This window comes from Protopterus annectens, chromosome 12.part0 (assembly GCF_019279795.1).
Source record: "Protopterus annectens isolate FY-2018-M chromosome 12.part0, PAN1.0, whole genome shotgun sequence".
Lineage (NCBI taxonomy): Eukaryota > Metazoa > Chordata > Ceratodontiformes > Protopteridae > Protopterus > Protopterus annectens.
In genome coordinates, this window is record NC_056746.1 from 1,097,081,257 (window position 1) to 1,097,108,263 (window position 27,007).

The 27,007-nt window shown below is 39.3% G+C and overlaps 1 protein-coding gene across 1 annotated transcript in view; it reads left to right on the top strand.

The window, feature by feature from the left end:
• The window catches only part of EPB41L1 (erythrocyte membrane protein band 4.1 like 1), a gene marked incomplete in the record, with an annotated part of 2,183,009 nt that overhangs the window by 633,515 nt on the left and 1,522,487 nt on the right, over positions 1-27,007 (top strand). The window contains 1 exon segment of the mRNA XM_044090111.1: positions 10,070-10,254. Within this exon segment, the coding sequence (XP_043946046.1) occupies positions 10,084-10,254 (171 nt within the window).

Genomic DNA, 27,007 nt, shown 5'->3' on the forward strand with positions numbered 1-27,007 from the left:
TATATATATATATATATATATATATATATATATATATATATATATATATATATATACATACATACATATATGTATTTTTTTGCACGCAGGCACACGCACACACAGAGGGAAAGAGGGAAAATCAAAAGAAGGTGAGGCTCAGAATGTAAAAAAAAACACACTGTAAACACCTGCACTCAATTGATGTAGTGAAGAGCCTTATTTAAACAGTTCCAATAATGCACGTGAGCACACAAACCAAACACACACACACACATGCACACGAGTAAACGTATATATCTGAAGCAATAGTAAAAAGAAGAAATAATACAGTATTTAATTTTACTTAGTGCTTTAGCTACACACATTTCTGTTTTTAGGATAACCAAACAAGAGTCAATAAATTTTGCATACAATTACCTCATTATAAACATCTACAAGTTGTAAGTCGTTAAACAGCAGTAGCATTTAACGAATTTCAACAGAAAAAGACAATAGATTATTGAGTATTGATCTTTTACTGACAGAAATGTATATAAAATTCACTGTTATTAATGTTTTCAATGGCATATTTCAAACAACCCTCATTCCCTTTTATGTATTCTCGATTTAACTGATTATTTAGTAATTAAACTGACCATTTGCACAGTATGATTGCAATGGCTAGTTTCTTTATACATCATTGTAGTACCCTTACCTAAAACAGAACTACATTGTTTAGTTCTGTACGATTCATAATTTGGTAACTTGTTTTGTTCATAGGTTCATAGGTTCATAGGCAGGTACTGGGCTATCTGCCCAAAGGCATTTATAAGCCGAGCCGGAATGTGTTGGCTTTCGCCGCCCCCTTAGATTAGTTCCCTATGCCTCTGTCCAGCAGAGCCATTGAAGTGATCCCTGGAGTAAACTTTCTGTTTCCCATCCACTTGTCAAGGTTTCTCTTGAAGAGGGTTAGTGAGGAGCTCTGCCTAATGTAGATTGAAATCTTGTTCCAGAGCATGGGAAGTCTCTGGGACAGGAATCTATCCCTTCAGCAAATCCTATTTATTGTTGTGGTGAGGCTTAGATCCCTGGAGTGTGTGGCTCGAGGAGATATGGTTTTCTTTAGGTGGATCATGTCCATCAATTCTGTGTTAGACATGGTCTTGTATGTCAGCCAGAGATCACCTCTGAGTAGGCGGTATGCAACCGAGTACAGCTGGAGTTTCTTCAGTCGAGCTACATAGGGCATCTGCTTGAGGCCAGTGATCCTCTTGGTGAGGTACTTCTGTGGTCTTTCCAGTTGTTGCAGGTGTCTTTTAAGGTACATCCCAAATGAGGCATTGTACTCTATGATGGGTTTGATGAGTGATGCGTAGAGGGTCCCAATAACCTTTTTCAATCTGGATGCAAACCCTTTTGTGATTAGGAGGGTCACATAGAAGGATTTTCTAACCACTTTGGCAATGTGATTATCAAAGGAGAGGTTACTATCTAATTGGGTCCCCAGATCCCTTATTATGTCTTCCGTATTTAGGGGGCTACCACCTATGTGGTAGTTTGTGGGTACTTTGTTTTTTTCAAAGGGGATGATTATGCACTTTTTGGCATTTAGCTTGAGGCCATGGTTTTGACACCAGGTATCCGTCTCAGTGAGACCCTTTTGGAGGATGTCTGTGTCAGCCGGAGAGTCAGTTATAGCCCCTAGTTTGCAGTTGTCTGCAAACTTGGTAAGCCATAGTCCTCCTGTGCTTGCCTCTACCTCTGAGAAATATATGGCGAACAGGAGTGGTCCTAGGACTGTGCCCTGGGGAATGCCACTTGTAACCGGTTTAGAGTCAGATCTAGCTCCCGCAACTGTTACCATGTGGGTTCTGTCCATGAGCCAGTTGGCAACCCATCTCGTGACGTAGGGGTTTATGTTCAGGCTGGTGAGCTTGTCTATAATACCTGAGTGGGGAATGGTGTTGAAGGCCTTTGTGAGGTCTAGGTAGGCTGTGTGGACCACCTTTCCCTCGTCTATAGCCTTGCTAACTATCTCAAAGAAGACTACCAGGTTTAGGAGGCATAATTTGCCCTTAACAAAGCCGAACTGGGTAGGGTCCAGTGTTTGGAGGTTTCCAATGTCTCTGTTAATGAGATCCATGATGATGTGCTCCATAGCTTTGCAGACCAAGGTAGTCAGGCTTATAGGGCGATAGTTCCCGGGGTCCGTTGTGACTCCAACTTTGTGGAGTGAAATAACCTTTGCTGTGCACCACTCTGTGGGGTAATGGGGCATAGTATGGAAGTATCAATCACTTCTGTAAGTGATTTCAGCCCATAGCCCACACCACTGGGGGAAAAAAAAAAAACTTTGCTGCTCACAGATGCAGGCTTGATGGGGTAAAGCCCTACCCCTTATGTGCAGGCATCACATTTTAGGATGGGCTAGCAAGAAGGTGTAGCCTCAGGAATGTCCCCATCCTTGTCTGTAGGCAGTAAAACCTTCCAGACCTTTCCATTTGCCCAGCCTGACTGCTGTTCTGAGGAGCAGTCAGTCTCCATTGAAGCTACTGCAAATGGTCCACCTCTGCCAGCTCATCACTGCTGTCCTTCCCCTGGGAGAAAGGTGAACAACCACAATATCATTATTCCTTTCCACCCTTGGCCAGTTTCAGCAGGTTCCCAAACCACTAATTGAAGTCAGGACATCTGGGTCGCAGGGATTTATTCTTGTACACTGACAAAGCTGTCTAGGTTTTGTCAGCACTTACAGTGAATGTTTTACAAGGGCTGTCAGTTGTGATGTGAAAGTGATAACAGCCCAAGGTTCTTGATTCAGTAGTCATTCTCTTCTTGTAAAGGTAATCAAGGATTGTCTTGAATAATAGTTCATTAACAGAGAACTGATTGACTGACAGCTCCTTGGGTGGCTTGTTTCTAACAGGTGCAGGAGTTAAGAACTCCAGACTAAAGCATGCCTTCTTCCTTTTTATTGATCGATTGACTGATTTTGTGATTTGCTGACATAGCCACAGGTAGGCAAGTGGAGGCTGACAGAATCCAACCATGGACGAGAGGAAGAGTTTACCAGTTAATTTATTTACAAATGTTTGTTTTTAATCGTACAGTTTATAATACAACATAATGTAGAAAATAATATAAGTCTTTCTTGGTTTTTATCTGCTGATGGTGAAAGAAAATTATAAGCAGTGTATTTCACATATACCTTCTGGTAGAAGGGGACAAATTGCAGTGTGCTAAGTGTCAGCACTAAAAATAGGTATGCCCATCAACAGAAGCATATAAGACACAGATAAGGTATTCAGAGACACAGACCCACACATGCCTCCTTACTTAATTAATTCATTAATTACCTGATATAGAGCAGTTATCCGTATGTACCTTTTCAGACTTGGCCAAGGAGCAGTGACTGGATGGCTTGCTTAGAGGTACAGAGCAGGCAAATGGAGGCAGACTACAGCAACCATTTAATACCTTTTTTGTTTATTTATAAATATGTTTGCTTTTAATCTTACAATTTGAAGTATAACATATTGTAGAAAACAATTTAGGGCCTTTCTGTAGCTTTTTCTGCTGATGGTAGAAATATAATTACAAATTATATATTTTGACTTACACCTAATAAAGGAAGGGGAGAAACTGCATTGTTTTATGTTTTGGCCACAAAAAACTGGTATGATCCCAAACAAACGTGTAAGAGATATAAATTATACACCACAGTTTAGCAAAAATATAGCTCACATAATGTATATATGCAGAAGCGTTTTAGACAGTGAAATGTACATAAAAATGTAAAAGAATTCATCAACCCTTCCACATGGTGTCAATCCTACACAGTATGAGTAAGTCAGGTTTAAGTTTGTATTTATTTAATTATTATTTATAGGCAAATTATTTGAACTGCTGGCCCATTTAAAGCAGTACAGTAAATTATGATATAGTTAGGAAGTAACAGTAATGTCAGTAAAGTCCATGTATCAAATAAGTTATAATACTATGCCTAGTTGAACAAATATGCTTTTTGCAGGCATGCTGTTATTAATGCATCACTTGAGAGCTACTAGACTTTTTAAACACATTGTGGTTTACAATTCTTGCTGCTGTGTTTCCCAAATAACCTTGTATTAGATTAAGCAGCTAATCAGAGAATAACTGAATGAATTTCTGAATGATGTGTATTACTCAGTCTAGTTGGAATGGCTGTGTGACTGACTGAATCGTAACAGACCCTACATAAGAAAAGGCTTTACTTGGACATTTTCCATTCACAGTGCAGAGACGTTAGCGTCTGTCTGATGATTGATGGTATTCCTGTTACAGACGGCAAGTAATTTTGATTTATATAACTTTATTTTTCTGTCTAGCAAGTGTTCTTGTGCAACCAGAACTGTTTTTGCCCGCCATTTATGAGTAGACTGGAAATCTTTTTGTTTATTATATCATCTTTCACACTGATCACTGCCAGTACGAGTTGAGAATGGTGAATGGTGTATCAGTCAGATCGTGTGGTGATAAGATGGCTTAGTGAAAGCCTAGGGAAAGAGAGAGAGAGAAATGGAGAGATGGGTAGAGAGTCAGTTACAGTTCTGCTCAAAGTTCACTGATTATGTTTTTTCACCATGTTCATTTTAGGCACAAGTGTATTACTCAGCAAAATAAGCACCTGTGCAACTTGCTGGTACAGTTGTAATACTGACTTGTTTCCCTTTGCTCTGTGATTTGTATTAAACCTGTTTAAAATAACTTTTTACCATGGAATTAGTGAATCTTCTCACTAACATATTTACTAGTTGGAATTACAAAAATGTTTTTCTACACAGGTATCTGCTGACCTCATCTGCTAATGTAACTTTCTTATGGTAAGTGTTGCCAGTAGCTCCCTAATGAAATGTCAGCACTCCAGATGCTGAGTGCCGACATGATGAAAACAAAAGACTGAAAATAGAAGAGAAGAGCAAATATGGAATATAACGTTCTTCTCCTTAAAACGTCTTTTTGCAGAAGAGAGGGGGCAAGCTCCCCTGCACCCCCCATATGGGGGGAACCCCCCCTGAATTTATATATATATATATATATATATATATATATATATATATATATATATATATATATATCAACTCTGAGATTGCCATACCTTGGAGAAAACAAAACATTCCAAAAAATGGCATCTTGAACGTAATATATGTAAGTCAGATCTTTCAGCCATTCATTCTTTGTATTTTGGGACTAACAGCAGGTCCCGACATGTGTAACAATTTATTTATTTACAAGTGCTTGTTTTTAATCTTATAATTTATAAAATAATATTTTGTAGAAAATAATAAAAGGCTTTTTCAGCTTTTTTCAGTTGATGGTGAAAGAAAATTATAAGCCATGTATTTCACTTTCACCTTATGACGGAAGGGGACAAATTGCAGTCTGCTGAGTATCAGCCATATAACAGGCATGACCGTAAACAGAAGCATATGAGATGCAATGCAGGTTTTCAGAAACAAAGACCCATATGTGGCTCCTAACTTTATTTATTTATTAATAACTTGAGATGGAGTAATGATCCACATGTACCTTTTCAGATTTTGCCAAGGAATAGTGACTGGATGGCTTGCTTAGAGACACACAACAGGAAAATGGAGGCACAGCGAAACAACAGACTGCAGGAACCACTTAACAGTTCATAGCTTTTTATTTAATATATTTGCTTTCAATCTTGTAATTTGAAATATAACATACTATAGAAAGCAATATAGGGTTCTTTCTCCAGTTTTTTCTCTGATGCTAGAAATTTAATTACAAGCGATATAGTTTTCATACAGCTAATAATGGAAGGAAAGAAATTGGATTGTTTTATTTACTGATCACATAAACAGGTATGATCCCATACAAAAGTGAAAGAATTCGAAATTATACACCACGGTTTAGCAAAAATATAGCTCACATAATGCATATATGCAGAAGCCTTTTAGACAGTGAAACATACTGAAAGCGTCCCTTCCACATAGTGTCAATCCTGCGCAGTATGTGTAAGTGAAATTTAAGTACGTATTTATTTAATTATTATATTCCATTTATTCAAACTCTATGTTTTGGAACTCAGTCTAGTGGGTCCCCACATTTCAAATGATTACCATTGCAGGCTATGTGGTTGAACTATAGTGGTATTCTTTTTTATTCAGGCTGTTCAACAAGGCACAGCAGAGGAAATTTATGAAAACTTCTAGAAGTTTCACGTTTATTTGTTTGGTTCTTTGGTAACTAGGGTGTAACACTGATCCATGTGGTCCTTTTTCAGACAGTATAAGACCACTGTGTTACTCAGCACACACAGTACTAGTGGAGAGACAAGTTAGCCAAAAAAAGAAATGAATAAAGAAACATCACTAAAACAGGGAATGTGATGTGAAGACAGATCCCGTCATAAGTAAGCAGTGTCTAAACTAGATTGTTGTCTTGTGAAAAATTCCATCTGGGAGCTCATGACTACAGACTTGTACAGAAAATCTCTTTTCGGTACTGGATGGAAACTGAAAACATAAGGAATATTATTTGTACTGTATCAGCTTCAGGCTTCCACATGGAGGCCATAAAACACTTATCATTGGATAAATACAGAGTGGTTGCATAATTTTATTCTGCTTTTGTTTGTAAGTTTGTTGGAGTGTGGTCGTTACATCTTGTTACACTGTAAGTGTAGTATTGATGAATGGCTTTGCATAAATTACCAGACTGAAGACATATGACAGAGTGGCTGTTGTTCTGTTACACCGTCACCTTATGTACTATATTTGATAATATTCCACATACTTTACAAAGTTGGAGTCAACTGTTTTTGCATGTGACAGATGACATTTGAGAATAAAATAGTTTTACAACCAGATATGGGTGTCCCGAAGTGTGGAGGAAGAGGTGAAAAGACAGAACACAGAGAACAAATGTAAGACTTGTTTAACCTTTCTAATGCATTATCGCTATTACTATAGCATAATCCCACCTGATTAGAGTATAGTTTAGATAGCTCTGCAAGTTAAGACTGCCACACTATGCCACACTATGTTATCTGTTAACAGAATTAAATGAAATATCACTGGTGGCAGTGGCTTGCCAGTATGAAGCTGCCTATATTGTTACCAGTTTAGTTTTGAGAGATTTGTGCTGGCAGATAAGAAGTAGCTCTGGAAACACAATTGCCATTGTTAGGGTTGGTGGTGGTGAACTTAGAATGTATGTTTCATTATCACTATAACTTTTACTAATCAGTTTACAAAATGGATACATGGAGTATTAATTGCGAGCAGATGATAGAAAACTTGTATAACTCAAAGTACTGTTCATTGTATGAGAAGATGCAATCTACTATCAAGAGAAATGCAAGGAAAAGGGGACATACTCTGATGTTAAGAGGAGAACATTGCTTTCTGATTGTATCAGAAAGTATTTATTTACAAAGAGCATTGACTTGAAGCAGAATTTTTTAGAGAACATGGGTAAATGACGAAATGCAAGAGTGCATGAGAGAAGTATAAGACTTTTCTTGGGAGGAGTAAGTGGAAAGTGTTGGCCATTTAAGATCAACAGCTAAACAAAAAGATGGGAGTGAAAGGCTTGGCTTGACCAAGTGATTTTTAAGGTCTGCCACTTTGTTCCTTACGGAGGTGAGAACCATTACTGGCCTATTTTTTTCTGCTGTGAGGTGAAACCCAATTGCAAGGCTGTCATCCAGAAAGCCATTAAAGTATGTCCCCCTTCTGTAGGAGTGCCTAACACCCATCAGTCTCTTCTGAGGGATACTAACATTAGCAGTCATTGGGGAGTGGGCATGCAAGCTTCCCTGCATGCCTGCCTCCGACATAAGTGGCTCTACCATGGCAGAATGAGTTTCTGGCCCAGACTCCACAAGCTGCACCACCAGAATGTGACAGTGAGTGTTTCTTAAGCAGTGAAGCCACTTCCCTCCCCTCCCAAGGATAGGTGAGCCATATCCTTATCACTCCTATCTTCCTGCCCCACTCCCTCCAGATCCAGTACCCAATAGTCAAACATGGGTCATAGTTAGGGCTTTATAAAAAAAAAATATGCTTCTTTGTTTGAATTACCGTTACTTATTTAAATATATTTAGTTATCTGCTTTATGCATATGTGAGGAGATGGGTTTTACTTCCTTATTATTTATTACTGACGTAGTCATGGCAGTATACAATGACATAAAAAAGATTATTGCAATAAGTTTTTCAGCTTTACTATAGGGCTTTTAAAATAAAGTACTCATAGCATAAATAATCAGAAAAGCAAGTACCAAAAAGACTATATGCAATAAAAATGTTAAAAAGTAAAAAAAAGAAAATACAGAGTACAAAACAAAACTTCAGTCAGTAAAAATCACATCTTTAGAAGAAATACTGGTCCACCATATTCTCAGTAAATTCCAGGTTTAGGTAGTAACTGAGGAAGAATGCAGGCCAGAGTTAAACACTCCCAACCCAGGTGGTGGTAGGTTCCATGGTTACAGTGCTTGACTAAAGAATGGTAGTGAATGTTTCCATGTTCACATGGGGAACCACTAGCAGCTTTTCGAAGGCAGAGTATAGCACCCAGGAGGGCACTGTGACACAATAAGTTCCTTCAAGTAAGAAGGATGCAGGCCATTTAGAGACATGCTGATGGCTTTTGAAAACAATATGATAAATTGGGAGTCATTGCAAGCTCTGGATCATAGGCCTATGTGATTCCTGGCTGCAGAGTTTCCATTAGATGCTGACAATTGGGCTTGGAGTCTGGGAGTCCCAGGTTAAGATCATTACAGCAGTCAAGGTGAGAGGAAACCAGAACATAAAAACCTACAGATAAATTTATGAAAGAGGGTAAGCTTAATGCCTTAAAGGGAATCCTGATGAGAACAGTTATATATTGATTAACACTTATTTTGCACTATGTGCCAGGAAGAGCATACTACAGTCTTATGAGTACATGTGTGTGGAAAATTCTTCCAGGTAAAGATTTATCTTAGGTGTCAGTAGCTTTTGGCATACATTTTGTTTTGCTTATAAGATCAAAAAAAACATGGACTTTAGGGAAAGTAGTATAAAAGAGAGCAAGATATCTGTATCCCAGAAGAAGTTTGCCTCCTTTTAATTTAGCTGGTGCAGTACTTAGTTATCTAAAGCATGAGGTAGTGTAGTTGAGACAAAATGTATTTCACTAGTATTCTGGCTGATAGAGATCATGTTTCCAGACCAGAAAATTGGGATGGTGGAAGCTAGTACAATAATCTGTACAAAAATGCTTGTCTCTGCTTTGTACTGTTTTTGCTGTTTATTATTTATGGATATATTTTTAAATTGTTCAGTGTTTTAGCTATTATGGAAACATAGAAATTATGGCACTGTTTTTTTAGTGTGTGTGTGTGTGTGTGTGTGTGTGTGTGTGTGTGTGTGTGTGTGTGTGTGTGTGTGTGTGTGTGTGTGTGTGAGGGCACATGCAAGTGCAGGAAGGGGAATAACTAGGGCATTGTGAAACTTAATGATCTGCAAAACAGCAGATGAAGGGGCTAGATGGTTATGTTGTCAGGAGTTGGCACATTTCTCTCCTAAACCGATATTCAAAAAGATAGTAGCTAGAAATGCTGTTGGCACCTTGTGGTAACATCATACCTCTCAACCTCTTGGAGCAAAAAATCTGGACAAAGCCATAAATAAAAGTGGAACAGAGGCCCCAAAATAGGACCATTTTTAAATATTACTCCTACAAACTTAGAAAGTCGATAGAATAACAGGTTTTGCATTGGCATGAATTTTCTGAAGGGTATGTAGTCTGATGCTCAGTCTGTCATTATTTTCTAACTAATGATTCGCCACTAATTTGCCAGAAAACCGCAATTTTATGAAAAACAGACCAAAATATGAGTCAAAAATCTGGACAATCTGTGAAAATCTGTACAGTTGTAATATCAGATACCCTGCTTGATCATTTATGTAAAATTTTCTCGAGGCAAGAACAGAATGTATCTGTGAGGGTCCCATCACACTCTACAGGAAAAACAGTACTGCTTATTTGTTTCATTCCCAGCTGAATGCAGAGAAGATCTAAGTGTTTTTCTTGGCATGTTTTCCAGGCTAATCTGTGAATATGACGAAGGAAACTGGCCCAGATTCAGAGCCGAAGAATGCGCAGGAGATGCCTGTGCAGCAGCAGCAGCAACAGCAGCAGGTTACAGCAGCAACAGCGACCCTGGCAACCCAGGAAGTAGTTTCTGATGAACAGCCAGTGGCTGAAGCTAATGCCAAGAAACCAGAACAGGTTGGTGCAGACTGTGATTTGTTGTAGTATTCCTTGGTTTGCCAGTCTAAGACTAAATTAGTGAACTTGGCAGTGTGCAAATACATATTACACAGTAGCCTTTTCCTGTGCTGATTAAAGTAATTTAATAACAGATTGATATTACCACATCTAATTCTTGTATAAATGGACGCTGATTTGCAGTAGTTATGAAATGTGTGCTCCACACAACAAATGACAAATTATACCTTTTTTCTTGTGAATCCTAAAATATGGCTGTGGATGAGAGAAATTTTAGGTAAACAGTTTTAAATGTCAAGTATGATTATGTTGGAGATGGCATTTTGCCAGGTTTACAGTCCCTGAATTCCAGCTTTCCTTCAGTTGCTTAAAAGTGCATTTTTGAAGGTGGGCGCAGTGAGGGGATTTTCTACTTGTTTGCACAGTGCAATGACCCTTGATTTGTTTAAATACATAATTGTAGTGCTACATGGAGGGTGTATATGGTAGTTGCATGCTGGGAGCTTGTAGGGGAAACAAAAAAAATGTCAAGCTTTTTTCATTTCAAAGTCTGTTCCATTACTCCTTATTTGGCAAAGGCAGTGAACCTGTCATGTTCTGTAGGTTATGCTTATAAGAATCTTTCAATGGTTCATAGGTTCATAGATTAGTACTAGGCTAATTGCCCTCATGTGCCATTTTAAGCCTAGCCAATTGCCCCCTGTGAGAGTCAAACCCCGTACCTTGTGTTTGTAAGGCAAACACCTTAACTATTATGCCAACCTCCCATCCCACTGTGGTACTGTGTGTGCCAGATTATTTTAACCTATAATTTGGTAAACGCTAGTTGCATGCCATGATTTAAATCTAGGTGATTCACCTTTTTAAGCTTCCTGGGAGACTGCTGACTCAAGATTCTTTGTTTCATTTTGTTGTTCCTTCTTCAGAGGTAACGTTCGTAAGCCCTTGGCAGACACTGTTGTGAAATGTTGCTTCCCTGGACCTGACGAGAAAAATTGCAATGTGATTTCAGCCTGCCTTTTCCCAGCAGACATTACCTGATTAAAAGTTGTTCAGTCCTAGGGACCTATTCAATGCTGCTGAAGGTTTGGAACCTAACATTTGCACATGGCATAGAGAATATGCTCGCAAAAGTACCTGCCAGTTTCTTTAAGATAAAAACAATGATGAGCATTCTGCTCTTATATGTTTTTATCTCTGCATGGTATAGATGACAACATTTGTATGTGATCTTCTCAAAAGAAAAGCGAACATTCACAAGCACGGTAAACTGATGGCTGTTTATTTAAACAGGAGGAAGGCCTCTCGGCACAAATACCTCTTTTTGGTAGTGGTTCTTATGTACTGGTATACTTTTGTAAGTTTTAGGGTCACCCATGATGCTTGTTGAAATTGTCAAAATCAAAGTCAATTCCTCAAACTCTACTGTCTGTTTGCAGGTTATTGCTTTTGCCTGCCAGACTGTGCTTTCAATCATTATGCATAACTTATATTCTAGCAGGTTTCTAATGGTAGTTACTCTGTTCCTCTTGTCAGAAGTTCTTATCTCATGGGTTTCACATTACTCCTTTATGGTTCTCATGCACTTTTTTAATGCATGTGACGTGTCCAGAAGATACTGTGAGATTCTGCTGCTTTATTTATTAGTAAGCACGTGGTATCTAATTGTATGCATCTTATCTAGTAGGCCTGTTCAATATCAGGTCTGTCTTATGCACCTAAGGGTGGAACTGTTGTATTCAGAGTTCTCCTAGTTAATGGTTAACCACAGTGAAGTGTAAATATTAGGTGGGCAAGGATACAGTTGGAGCTCTGCATGGCTGAGGATGCATCCGGCCTTATGGTGCTTATTTCATGCAAAGGTGAATAGAAGTCATCTTTGAATCAATATTCAAATTCAGTTCTTCAACCTGAGGAATGTCACCTGGATTAAATAGTTTGTCATACTTGGAACCCTTTTTGAATTTAGTAATCTTACCTTTTTTAATGTGATAATTTACATTGTTGTTCCTTTTTTGAATGTATCACTGAGAGCTTAGGTAAACTTTTTCTGCATATGACAGGAAACACTACTTGTACTCTGTACACTTTGACTGGGCTTGTATACACAAGTGAGTGACTTGCTATTTTGGGCAAATCATCCGTGGTTCATATGCTCTGCAGTAATCATTAATGGAGCCTCAGTGAAGTTATCCATGAGTAAAACACACAGAGGTTGAGTAGGTATTTATCATATGCTGTTGTTTTGTGGCATTGATGTTCTTCATGATGTTTTTTGTATCTTGCATTGTCTTGTATACTTTTTTTTTTTTTTTGCGAAACATTTAGAATCCCAAGGAAAAAAAAAAACACTGATGACTGAAAGATTGACCACAGAAGGTCAAAACACAAAATACCAAATGCATTTCCTATAGGCTTTTTATACATAGTAAAAAAGCAGTAGCTTGTTGTGTGAGATCACTGCACAGCGGGGACTGTTTTTTTCCTTTTTCACACTGTGGTGTGATCTCGGAGTTGATATATATATATATATATATATATATATATATATATATATATATATATATGTAGCAGTGGTGAGGGGGCAAAGCTGTCCACGTGGGGGATGCAGCTCTGAGCTTGCCCACCTATTTAGTACTTGTTTTTAGGTTGCGCTGGGTTTTGTGTTGCAACCTTATGTGATCGATTTTTGAGTTGTCTGTGTTTTTGTCCATAGGGATTATGCATGTATTGAAAAACACACAGCCCTGTGTAAAGTAGCAGTGTAATGTATTAAGACAGGAAAAAAATTTGGTCAACAAAAAGCAAACTTCATTCCACCAAATAATCACCAGAGTTTAGCGCTTTCATCTCAGATGACAACTCACTAAATCACCTCCTCTCTACTATGAACTGGTCCTTTTTCTCTAATCTCACTCTCAATGAAGCAGTCCTACACTTCAACAACACCTTTCTATCCATCCTCAACTCCCTTGCCCCCACTAGGAAAACTCGCATCAAATTCAGATATGCCCCATGGCTAACTAAAACTACCCTTACACTCATGAAGACCAGCAATAAAGCTTGGAAAACTTGGAAAGGCAATAATACTTCTTCCAACCTTATCTCTTACAGGGAACTTAGAAACAAAGCTAAGTTGGGTTGGGAGGGTGGCTTAATGGCTAATGTGTTTGCCTTACAAACACAAGGTACACGGTTTGAGTCTCACAAGGGATAATTGGCTAAGCTTAAAATGGCTCGCAAGGGCAGTTAGCTTAGTACTGAACTATGAACCTACTATGAACTATGAAACAAATCAATCTTGGTAAAAAGAACTATTACCAATCCTCACTTAACAATCCCAACTGTAATCCTAAAAAAATTCTGGAACTCTATCAATAAACTTCTCTCACCTGGTACTCCTATCCCACCCACACCTTATTCTGACAAGACTCCTCTGGAAATAGCAATCCTCCTTAATATGGTCTTCATTGAAACCATTGAAAACTTAACTGTAACTAACTTCTCCACCCACACGTCTTTTAATCCATCTACAGCTTCATCCACCTCTGATTCACCTCCCTCACCCTCATTCTCACTATCACCTGTTCCCACCTCTTATATCAAGTTGCTCTTAACTAAACTAAAACCTGGTTCACCCTCAGCTAATAACCTTCCTCCATTATTCCTTAAACATGCAGCTACATCTCTAGCTTACCCCATATCTATCCTGATTAATAGATCCATAATAGAAGGCAAAGTCCCTGAAATTTGGAAGAAATGTTTTTGTAGTACCTCCTCATAAAGGAGAAAACTCCCCTGAGCCAACCAATTTCAGACCAATTGCCATATACTGTCTCCTCTCTCCAACATACTGGAAAAGTGTATCCATAAGCAAGTACTTAATCATCTGCTACAAGAAACCTACTCACACCAACTCAACATGGCTTCCGCCCCACACATAGCACAGCTACCGCTCTTGTATCCTTTACTAATAGCATTACTCAAGTCAGGGATAATAGCAAAATAGCATCAGCCCTCTTTCCGGACCTGTTGAAAGCATTCAACACCGTATCTCATACCATATTTCACCATAAACTCTCTAACCTAGACTTCTCAAACTCCACCACCTCCTGGTTCTGTGATTACCTCACTAATAGACACCAGGCTGTTAGATGGAACTCTTCTTACTCCCCCTTTCTAGCAGTTAGGACAGGGGTCCCATATTGGGCCCTCTCCTCTTCAGTGTATTTACCAATTACCTTTTCTCATCCTGCCCCCAATCCAATCTTATTCAGTATGCTAATGACTCGACCATCATCAGCTCTGCTGACAACATAGAAAACCTTCAATCCCTTACACAAAACTCAATCTACTTAGTTGAAAACTGGCTATAATCCAACCAACTCCAGCTAAATGCGGGCAAAACTAAGCTACTACCTTTCCAACCTAAATATCTGGAACATGCAAAACAGAACTTTCCGTAACATCCCTTAATGGAACTAAAATTTCTGTTGACACCCAAACAAAACTCCTTGGAGCTATAGTTGATGATGAATTAAAATTCAACCATCACATTCATAGCTCAATAAAAAAAAAAAAAACACCAAAAACTAGGTCTGCTTTACCGTCACAAAAACTTTCTTCCCTGTGCATCTGGGCCATCCCTTGCCTAATCCCTGCTTCTACCGTCCCTACTCTGTGCTTCACCTATTCTTACCCATCTGCAGAGTAACCTAATATCCAAACTAGAAACCACACATTACAAAGTAGCCAGATTTGCTGCAAATCAACCTTACAAATCTCATCACTGCCTCTCATTAAATGCTTTACACTGGCCTGAATTTTCCAACTTACTGCCTCAATCCCAACTCCTTATAACCCACAATATACTAAACAATCCTAAATCCTGCCCATCCCTTGCAAATTCTCTGACACTTTATAATCCTCAATGCCCACTAAGAAGTACTAATCAATACTTTCTTGAAGTTCATAAGCCAAACAAAACCTTTGGGAAAATACTCTATTGTCACTGAGTTGCAAAAAATTGGAACACACTCCCTTTAGACCTTAGACGACTTAAAGACAAAAATACCTTCAAGAAACAGCTTAAATCTTTTTTCCTATCAAATTGGATATGTTCATGCTCTAAACTAATACCCAAGAAACAATCAGGGATAACCTAACGTAAGTGATCTAGCTCTCTCTTACTACTACCTACACATTTTTCCCCTGTCAAATTCCGTACTAGTTAGCTCATGTTACACTGAATTCCCATAATCCCTTATTACTGGTCTTTAATTTATTTATTAACTTCCAAAGTTCACACAGCTTTATCTGTATATTTACTTACTTCATGTGTAGTACCTTAGTCTTACCATATTTCTGCTTAGTTTCTTGTTATACTGCATGAAAATTTCCATATATATATTGTATTTCTATCCATTCTATATATTCCTTTATTACATTTTATGTAATTACTTCAGAAGTATGTATACTTAAAATGTGATCTGTGTTTATATTTGTTCTTACTATTTGTTTACTTAAACTTTTTTTTTTTGGGGTGCTTTCTCCTCGGGTCTCTGCTGAAAAAGGGCTTCTAAGAACCCAGACAGACTAACCCAGTTAACAAATGTAAAAATTAAATAAATAAATAAAGTGTATCCAGACTTCTTCAAACCTAACAAAACTGTTAAGACCACACTTTAAATACCCCCTCATATTTGAAATTGACCAGTAATACACTCAGCTGAATAATCACCTAATTAACATAATTGATTCTTGAGTACTATGAAATTAAAATATGTGAGACATATTAACATTTTTTATTTATTTTATTTTATTTTATTGATTTTACATTTATTTACTGGGGTAGTCTGCCTGGATACATGTCCAGTTTTAGCGGAGGCCCTGGGAGAAAAGCTCCAAAAAGACATTCAACAAACTGTTACATTTTTACAGTTTGAAACAAAATAAAACACAAATAAAAGGATTTTTACAAAGATGTAAACAAACACAAAAACAGATACACAAACACATTATTACATTTTTACTCAGATGGAAAATTTTAGACAGTGTTTTTAAGAATGATAGGGTATTGAATGCCTAGTAGGCTAACCTGGTAGTAGATCCAAGGAGATCATAGGATTTATAAGTTAAGAAACAATAAAGTGTAGGCAGAAGTCCTCCATGTGCACATGAGTGACGGTTAGAGTTAGTCTGGATTAGGATAAGGGCATAGCCATCATTTTTTAAAGTACTGAGTCAGAATTATCTTAAATTCAGGTAGTGAGAGTTCATATGTAAGATTAGCAGGAAGAGAATTCCAAGTTTTGCCAATAGAGTTAACAAATAGAGATTTACCAGCTTTGTTGTTAGATTTGAGAGTTTAAACTAGTAGCCTTTCAGATGAACAAAGTGCACTAAGGTTACTGTAGGGGGTGATGAGGTAAGTACGGGTGTATTATCTGGTTGGTACATGATCTTGTGTGCAACTATTGGTTGGTTAACCTGACGTAGGTTAGGCAGTTCAAGCCATACTAGTAGATTTAGGTTATGACAGTGATGGGTTCTGTAGGCTGCACCAGTAGCAAATTTAGCAATGTGATTGTAGCTGCTAGAAAGTTTATTAAGGTCAGTTTTGCTGAGGTTTGTAAATAGAGGGGAAGCATAGAGGAGGGTGGAGAGCAGCTGTGTATGAGCAATTACTGTTCTGGCAAATGGCGTTAGGAAGGGCTTGATACTATATAGTGAGCCAAGTTTTTTATTAACTGTTTTAATAGTTTTATTGATATGTAGCTCAAACTTAAGGTTATTATATATTATAACTCCTAACAGTTTGGTTGAGGAATCTGGGGAAATAATGGTGCCGTTGTTGGATTTTAATGTAAAGGTTATAGGGGCAGACCTGTGAGTGGGGGAGAAAAGCAGCAGTTTGGTTTTATTAGGATTTAACATGAGACGATGGTTAAGGAGCCAGTTTTCAACTGTGTTAAAAGTATTTTGGGATAGAATCTGCAACTCTGTAGGTGAAGTATCGGAGCATACTAAAGTGGAGTCATCCACATATTGAATGCATGTTACATTTGGGATGGCCTTATACAAATCATTGATGAAAATGGAAAATAATAGTGGACCTAGTATGGAGCCTTGGGGTACTCCAAGGATGATGGGTAAAAGGGTGGATAGTTTGCTCTGCCATTGGACAGCCTGTTGTCTGCCACTGAGATATGATTGAAACCATTGGATGGCCTGGTCCTCTAGGGAGATGGAGTTCAAAGTGTTTATGAGTATTTGGTGGTTTACCATATCAAAGGCTTTTGAAATATTGAGAAAGATAGCAGAGGAGAGTTTATTATTGTTTTGGTGTTGGTTAATGATGTTAGAGAAGGAGAGGAGGGCTGAGGTTGTACTATGGAATGGTCGAAAGCCATGTTGGGTGTCAGCTAGAAGATTGTTATGGATAAGATAGTTCAGGAGTTGATTGTGGATGCTTTTTTCCATAATTTTAGCCAAGAGTGACAGAATAGCTATAGGTCTGTAGTTAGAAAATTCAGTAGAGCTGCCCCCTTTATGGAGTGGGATGACATGGGATATCTTCCAGACGGAGGGAATGGACACTTCAGTTATAGTTCTATTGATCAGGATAGTTATGGAGTATGCTATGGCATCTGCAGCTTTTTGTAGATATTCTGCAGGGAGGAGATCAGCCGACAAGGTGGTGGGCTTTAGTTTTTTTAAGTAATTTTCAGACCAAAGATGTGCAAATCGGCTTGAATTTAAAGGGGAGTTGGGAGCAGGGTGTAGTGGCTGGAGAGTATGGGCATCCAGGGGATAATTGGTTAGCTAGATTCTGGATGGTTGTTGTAAAGAAGCTGTTAAAGGTATTGGCAATTTTTGCTCTGGGGTTTTGGTTAGAATCCAAGGGGGTAGGAGTGGAGGACTTTTCCTGGACTAAGGAGTTTGTTTATACGTACCCAAAACTTTTGTGGCTTGTTTTGGTGTTTGTCTTGTAGATGACAGTAATAGTTTTCTTGTCTAATATGGTGGATATTTTTTGTTTCATTTCTTAGCTGTCTGCATCTAAGTTGATCTATGGGTTTTTTTGTGGTTCTCAAAGTGGCCCCAGCTCTATTTCTAAGTAGCATTCTATGTCTGGTTTCTTTTGAGAGCCAAGGAGCAACTTTTGTTTTGGTTCTAATAGTCTGTGCCGGTGCATGGGTGTCAAGGATGGATAGGAATTTGGTATTAAAGTAATTTACTGCTGCTTCAAGTGGTAATTGTTTCAGAACTGACCAATTGCAAGATTTGAGTTCATTTTGGAAATTTCTGCAGTTGAAATTCTTATTGTTCCTTATTGTTTTAAAAATGGACTGGTTGTGGATATCAGTTTTTTGCCTGATTAAATAGGTGAGGAGGTAATCACTTACATCATCAGGCAGGGTCCAAGTCTTGTATTTGAGGGGATGGGTGTTAACAAGAATCCAGTCCAGAATTCTTGCTTTATTGTTGTGTTTACTGATCCTAGAGGGGGAGGATATGACCTGTGAAAATCCATAAAGGTTTATGTGGTGAGTGGAGGGTTCTGAGGAACACATGTTCTAGTCCATGTTGACGTCCCCAAGTACAATGGTTTCTTGGGGGCAATTGCTGAATAACCAATGTAGGATATCTTCAAGGGTATTTATGTTATTGCCTGAGGGGATATACACACAGACGAGATTTATACATTTGTTCTTATTAATGTGGAGCTTAGTGATAAGCATTTCAGCATTGCCAAACAGGGATGTTTGCAGGGCATTATTGGACACTTCAAGCATGGATTTGTACAGAACAGTTACCCCACCTCCCTTTCTATTGGTTTGATCAAGCCTTAGTATGTCATAGCCTGGTGGTATAACTTCTTTATCTGAAGTAGAAGGTTTTAGCCAGGTTTCAGTAAGACACAGTATGTCTGAGGAAAGAGCATCTACGAGGGCATGTAGGTGTTGAATCTTATTGTTTACACTTCTGATATTTAGGTGACTGATCAAGAGTGAGTTTGGGGGGGGGGTTGTCTAAGATTTGTGTAGTAGTGGGACAGTTAGTAAAGGACCTAGAGCCAGTGGATGAGGATGGGCCAGGATTTGGGTGGGTATCTCCATCCATTGTCAAATTGCATTGTAATGTGGTTGTGAGCGTCCAGATTTTAATTAATAGACTTTAGTATCTTTTGGTTTTAGGGTTGGCATATCTTGTTCTGATGGGATGTTTATACTTAGTAAGAAAGGAGTTAGATGGGGCTGTATTAAGTGTTCAAGCTTGTGTGGAGCTATAAAAGTGGAGGTTTGGCCTTTTGGGTAGTGTAAACCTGGGTATGTGTTATATTCATAGGCAGTAAGAAGATATAGGACAAGCAGAAAGGGTAGCAGTAGCAGAGTACAGTGGTAGTATTTTAAGTGGTGTCATTGCAGGTGGCTAAAGATTAGCGAGGATTCATTACTGAAGAGCATTTAAATAAATGTGAGTTAAAATGGCAGCTGATCTTAAATGCTATGAACCATCCTGGGCTTAATGAATGTTGTTCTATAAATTCTCTATTGAAATTAAAACAGTTAGAGGTGCAACATTTTTTTTATTTTTCATTTTTAATTTTATGGTATAAGTTCCTTTCTAATAAATACCTTAGAAAACCTTTATTACCTGATTTGGCTTACTAAGTCCCTTACTACCCATTAAAGAGTACCTCAGTGGAAAACTGCTCAAGAAAGCTTAAGCTTTACGTATGAGCTCTTGAACACTAAATGTCTTACCAGGGCATAAAAGTGAAATTTACTCTCATAGCCATAAAACTATAAAAGGTAACAAATGCAACTCTTTAGACAAATTGTTATAAAATGGAGGAGAGGAACCTAATAGAAAGTAAGAAAGAACCTACTTTTAGCTCCAGTGCACTCACGCAGTATACACAGACCCTTACTACCTTGTGGTCTGGTTTGGCCCTATTCTCTCCCCTATCCTCCACTTTCAGAGAAACTACCCAGCCAGAACCACCTTTGTAAGGAAAGCAACTAGATCTCTTCCATCCTTTTAATAAGGATACCTACCAGACAAGTCTGCATAGCACACTTGGTCTACCTGCATCATCGCAACTTGCCCCCCCAGCAACTGCAACATTGCCAGATAAAACCACTGCTACGGTCTGGTTTCTCCCTACAGTTATTGCAAGCCAAGAATAATGCTTTTTAATAAGGATACCTACCAGACAAGTCTGCATAGCACACTTGGTCTACATGCATCATCGCAGCTCGGGCCCCCCCCCCCCCCCAGCAACTGCAACATTGCCAGATAAAACTGCTATGGTCCGGTTTCTCCCTACAGTTATTGCAAGCCAAGAATAACACTTTTTAATAAGGATACCTACCAGACAAGTCTGCATAGCACACTTGGTCTGCATACATCATCGCAGCTCGGGCCCCCCAGCAACTGCAACATTGCCAGATAAAACCACTGCTATGGTTCGGATTCTCCCTACAGTTATTGCAAGCCAAGAATAACACTTTTTAATAAGGATACCTACTAGACAAGTCTGCATAGGTGACTGGATATTTACAGTTCTTGTTATTAGATGTGGCCCTTAACAGTTTTGTTTTAAACACTGTGAATGGTTATTTACATTTCCATTTACAGCACGTTTGTTACTTTTACTAGTTATTGTTTTGGCCAGCGTGCACACCTGCAAGGCCCCCCTCCAGGCACCTACAGCTTTGTCTATTGCCACTGGTTGGCATAACTTAACAATAAGTATCTTGTCCCAAATAGATCTGCCTCCACACTGAATACTTGTAAAGTAAGGCAAGTACCATTTACTTGGTGTTCTTTGTCCCCCAGATAGATTTACCTTCCTTTGTATTACTTGCACACCAAGGCCATAAAGTAGTGTTTCTGCAACTAATTGCGTACACTCCTAATTTCCTGCTTCTACCTCTTCCTTGTATACACTTACATTACAGCTCCAAGGCTTCCACTTCTTATACTGATTGCTTTTCTTTGCAGTCTTCTGTGAGGGGACGGGCCAGATCTCTACCTGCTTTTTCTGGTTATACCTTCCCCCATTTTGTATCTCCCTTCTCTAACTCCCTCCTCCCCCATGCACATTAACTAGTCTATATTAGTGGGTCTCCTTGCGCAGCGCCATTTTGAAAGTTATCTTTTGGCCTGCTTGTGCTGAGGAAGCTTCCCCAGACCGTTTTCAGTGCGACTGCATAAGTATAAGTAAATTAAACTAGTACAATACAGCCAAACAGACACATTTGGTGCAAACAGAAACAAGTGAAATGATACATTTGATGTACAAAGAAAAGAAACAAGTAAGCCCAGGGATATAATTAGAGATAGTGCTAGCCCCGCTGCGCTCGCCCTCCCTGCCCCCTTTTCCCACCCGCCACCACTAGTGCTACAATTCAACTAAACTTAGCCACTCCCCTCATGCTAACCAACAATCACCGAATCTGCCCCACCCTTGTACCCATTTCCTTCTCTTTCACTATTCCGCAGCCTTTAAAGCACAGTATTCCATCTAACTACCTTACAATCACAAATAACACTTCTCATCATCCACCACACCCACCCCATCCCAAGCAGATCTCTCACTCATGACCAAACCCAACTAAACCATGCCCAAACTACCCAAACCCAACATATATACACCTCTTACTATTGCACCTCCCACTGGTAACTTCTATCACCATCCACCAAAAACAACTTAATATTATCCCCATACCAAGAATACTACTTCCACTAACATTATTACAACACACCCTTTTACTCAACTAGTCCCATATCACTACCAAACCTTCTTTATTCACCACTATACCACAGATTACAGCCATCACACTACCAGTCCCAAACAACTATAAAGAATTTTAAGACCCTAAACAAACTACTCAAACTCTGTTTTTACCTCAGAACCCAACTCATTAGCTGCGGTGATATACACCCAAACCCAGGCCCACAAAATCTAGGAGCCCCAACCCTCAACCTGAATGATACCCTACTCCACCAAGACAAATCCACGCTCCTCATTTTAAATTTAAATGTTAAGTATACTAAACAAAATCCACGACCTTCATGCACTACTCTCCTGTTATGAACCTGAGATAGTCATACTAACAGAGATGTGGCTTAAACCAGGCAACCACAACAGTGAAATCACTCCACCAGGTTACAGTATAATTCGTAGTGATAGAATAGGTAAATAAAAGGGGGGGGGGTTGCTATAGTGTATAAATCTCACCTCATCCTTGATAAAATAGACATAACAACCCCAGACCTCATAAAGTTGAACTCACTCTAACAAAACTAAAACTTAATGATAGTAAACACATCAGCATCATAGGCTGCTACATCCCTCCAGGCAACAATATCCCCATTGCAGGTAAACTCCTAGAATGGATATCTAACTCCTTCCCCCAAGAAAGCATAGTATTAGGAGACCTTAATACTGACTGGCAAAACTGTTCCAGTCATAACCCACTCTCCCATATTAACCTACATGGCCTAACCCAACTCATCACTTCCCCCACAAGAACAGACAAGAAAACCAAACACCAATCCACTCTAGATTGGATACTCGTATCCCATCCATCACTGATATCAATAGCAGAGTATCTACCAGACACCCTGAGTGCCCACCAAGCCACATTCTTACTCAGATCAAAATCACCACAACTGACCCAAATATCTATGTTCCTAATTAGAAGCAAAAAAACACTTTAACAGCTCCAACTTTATAAACGGCCTGAAAATGTGCAACTGGATCCCCCTAAAAAACTACCTCTTGATGAAGCTGCACTGTATTTCAATACTACCTTCTTAAACACCCTTAACCATTATGCCCCCTCCATAACAACAAGAATTAAAACTAAATATGCCCCCTGGTTAACCCCAGGCAAAAAATCCCTCCTCATAAAAAGAAACAAGGCCAGGACCAACTACCTCAACAGTAAATCCAAATTGAACAAACAAATATACATTGAACTACTGAACAAAGCCAAAAAACTCACCAAAACAGACAACACATCTTACTACCAAAAGTTACAGGATAAGCACAGGAACAACCCACAAAAATTTTGGGCAGCAATTAACTCTATTCTGCAGCCAGGTAAAACAACTACCCTAACCTCAAAAATCGATAACAACCAAGAAGACATCCCCACTTAATTTAATAAATACTTTACAGAAACCATCCAGACCCTTGTAAACAACCAACCCTATGACAATATCCCCACCCCTGCAAATCCACCCCCCACCTCCAACTAACAATTGCCCCAAGTTCAGCTTCCACCCAGAACCAACCAAATCCATTGAAAAACTACTCCGCAAGCTCAAATCAACGTCTCTAGTCGCAGATAAATTACCCTCTGAATACCTTCACCTGGCTGCAGAAGCCATATCATGCATATCCTGTCTCCATCCTAATTAACAGATCCATCTCCGAGTGTATAGTACCCAAGCTATGGAAAATATCACATATCATCCCTCTACATAAAGGGGGAACCTCCCTGGAACTCAGTAACTACCACCCTACAGCTATACTACCCCCTTTATCTAAAATTTTAGAGAGGGTAATACACAAGCAACTAATGAAATATCTCCTAGAAAATAATTTAATAGCAACACAACAACATGGCCTTTAGACCCTTCCATAGCATATCCACCTCACTAACAGAATTCACCAACATTGTCACTACTCGCAGAAACAACGGACTCCTTGTATCTGCCACCTTCCTTGACTTGTCCAAAGCATTTGATATGGTTAACCACAATAAACTCCTTCTTTCACTAACAACTGTAAACCTCACCACCCCTGCCATCTCCTGGTTCAAAAACTACCTAGAGGGAATTAAACAAGCTGTTATGTGGCAAAACCGACTCTTCCCCTCCCTACCATTCTCCCTAGGAGTACCCCAAGGCTCCATCCTGGGCCACTTCATTTTACCCTCTTCACCAATCAGCTCCCAAAATGTATTCCTAAAGCCTCAGTAGTGCAATATGCAGATGATATCACCATAATATGCGCAGCCAAATCAATTGACATCCTTCACTCCCTAACTCAAGAATACTTTTCCCTAGCAGAAACTTGGATTACAAACCAAAGGCTCATTCTGAACCCAAGTAAAACAAAGCTAGTGCTCTTTAGCTCCCACAGAGCCACACCTTCCACTGATTATTTCTTCATCTCCTCCTTTAACAAGACCACAATCACCCCCACAAATAATACCAAACTCTTAGGTGTTGAAATAGATAATCACCTTAGATTTGACTTACATATTTCTATAACCATAAAAAAGTACGTAAAAGCTTGACCTACTGTATCGCAATAAAAAATTCCTCACTGACCACTCCAGCACTACAATAGCGAGGACTCACCTACTATCCACCCTACTTTATGCCTCCCCTGTGCTTACAAATCTCTGCAAATCTGACCTAAGCAAACTTGATAGTTGTTATAATAAGATAGCCAAATTTGCTATAACCTCTTCCATCAGAACACATCACTGTGAATGCCTAAAAAAACTCAGTTGGCTAGAACTACCACTACTACTTCAACTCAATCAACTATCACTAGCCCACAAAATAATACATAACTCTGAAAACACCCCAGCCCTACAACATCATTTGCAACCCTATACAACCGCCAGGCCCTTGAGGTCTAGCCTCCTCAAAGTAACCAAATATAACAGTGAAGCTGGTAAGTCTGTCTACAGCCACTGTATAGCAAAAACCTGGAACTCACTTCCTGCCCACATAACTGACAACAAATCCCCATCACAGTTCAAGAAACTTGTTAAAACTCACTTTTTGAATAATCAACTGTGCTCCTGTATCCCCCCTTGGCTAATGTCTCAGTAGAACACTTCACCTAACTTAAGTAACTCTGCTAAGCCAACCAATCATAGTACTGTACCCACCTAGGAGTGTTAATCTACTGCTCATCCCATCTCTCCAGGAGTTAGGGAAAACTACCCCAGCAATGCTGTGCTTTCCATAAGCAACTAAAACCAGGAGAAGACATATGGTAAATCAATTTGTTATCCTTCTCAACTTAAACTAGGTGAAGACATATGTTGTTGTATCTTTCAGCTTTTCCTGGTTAGGGGTCGCCACAGCGGAATTCCGGTCCGCTAATGATTGGCAGTAGATTTTTACATACCGAGTTGCCAGCCCTGATGCACAACCTTCAACGAAGGTATGTCCATTCACGCATGTCTCCACACAGAAGACGCTTTAGCTGAGAATCAAACAGGACAACGTCTTACTGTGAGGCGACAACGCTACCGCAGCACCACCACCGCAGCAAACTACGTGAAGACATATAGTGAATCAATTTGTTTTCCTTCTCAACTATAGCGAACATCATCTGCTCTCTCAGAGCCTTATTCTGCGTCTCTCTGCTTTTACTCTGATGGTAAATCTATCACAGGAATCCTAAATTTAGGAATATCTTCTAAAATTTAATATTATATTGTAGAGAATGAATGTATCCTATCTGTTAGTTAACATGTATGTCAAAGCCTCTTCTATGGAAATTGTATGTCAAAAGTCTGTCCTTAAAACTATGTTTTGTAAAAAATTGTTCTCTTGGAGCGTTTTACCCGGGCCTCCACTGAAAATGTAATTGTAATCCAGTTGGACTTTCCCAGTCAACAAATGTAAAATAAATAAATAAAAATAACAAAGGTAAGAGGGATTATAGGAGACAAGTTCCCAATAAGTCTGCTTCTTCCACACCTTCACAGAAACAGCCTTTTCAGTCCAAACCCAGTAGTCTGTGACTGTCAGCCCCCAGATCCATCTATTCTCCTTTATCTTTGCCTCTCCCTTTCCCTTCCAGCTTGGAAACAGATATCCCAGGACTCTCAGGTCCTTTCTATCATCAGTCAAGGCTATGTCATGGTATGGGAAACCCTTCCTTCCTTCAAGGACATCCCACAACCTCCACACGAGCAATTGGAATTTTTCCTACTAGTCCTCTCCTCTCTTCTTTCTCAGGGCACTATCCGAGAGGTACCACCCTCTCAAAGGGGAAAAGGATTTTACTCCAGGATGTTTCTGGTCCCAAGAAAGGATGGCCCTTGGAGGCCCATTCTGGACTTTTCCCATTTAAACACCTTTCTGAAAGTCCCCATCTTTCGCATGCTGACGCTGCCTACTCTTCTCCTACTTATTCGTCCCCAGGCCTTCATGGCATCATCGGACATCAAAGATGCCTTACCTTCACATCTCCATTCACCAGTGGTTCAGGAGATTTCTTCACTTTTCTGTTGCTTCCTCTCATTTTCAGTTCTGTGCTTTGCCCTTTGGTCTGTCTATGGCACTGAGGGTATTCACAAAATGTTTAGCTCCTTTCATATCCTACTGCAGGCTACAAGGCGTACAGCTATTTATATGTCTAGATGACCTGCTTCCCAGGGCTCCATCTGCAGACACCCTTCTGGAGACTCTTTCCTGCACAATATTCCTTCTGAAAAGGCTAGGATTTACTGCCAACCTTCAGAAGTCTTCCCTGATCCCTTTCCATGATCATGTCTTCCTGGGGTGCAGGATTCTAACAAGCAGGATGATAGCTTGTTTACCCTCAGAAAAGATCCTGTCCTTTACCTCCTACCTCCAGGACCTGCTACGTCTTCAGTCTCTGACCGCCAGGGAGATTCTGCGCCTCCTGAGGTTCATGGCCTCAACTATTCCCATGCTTCCTTTTGCCAGACTACATATGAGGAAATTTCAGTGGTTC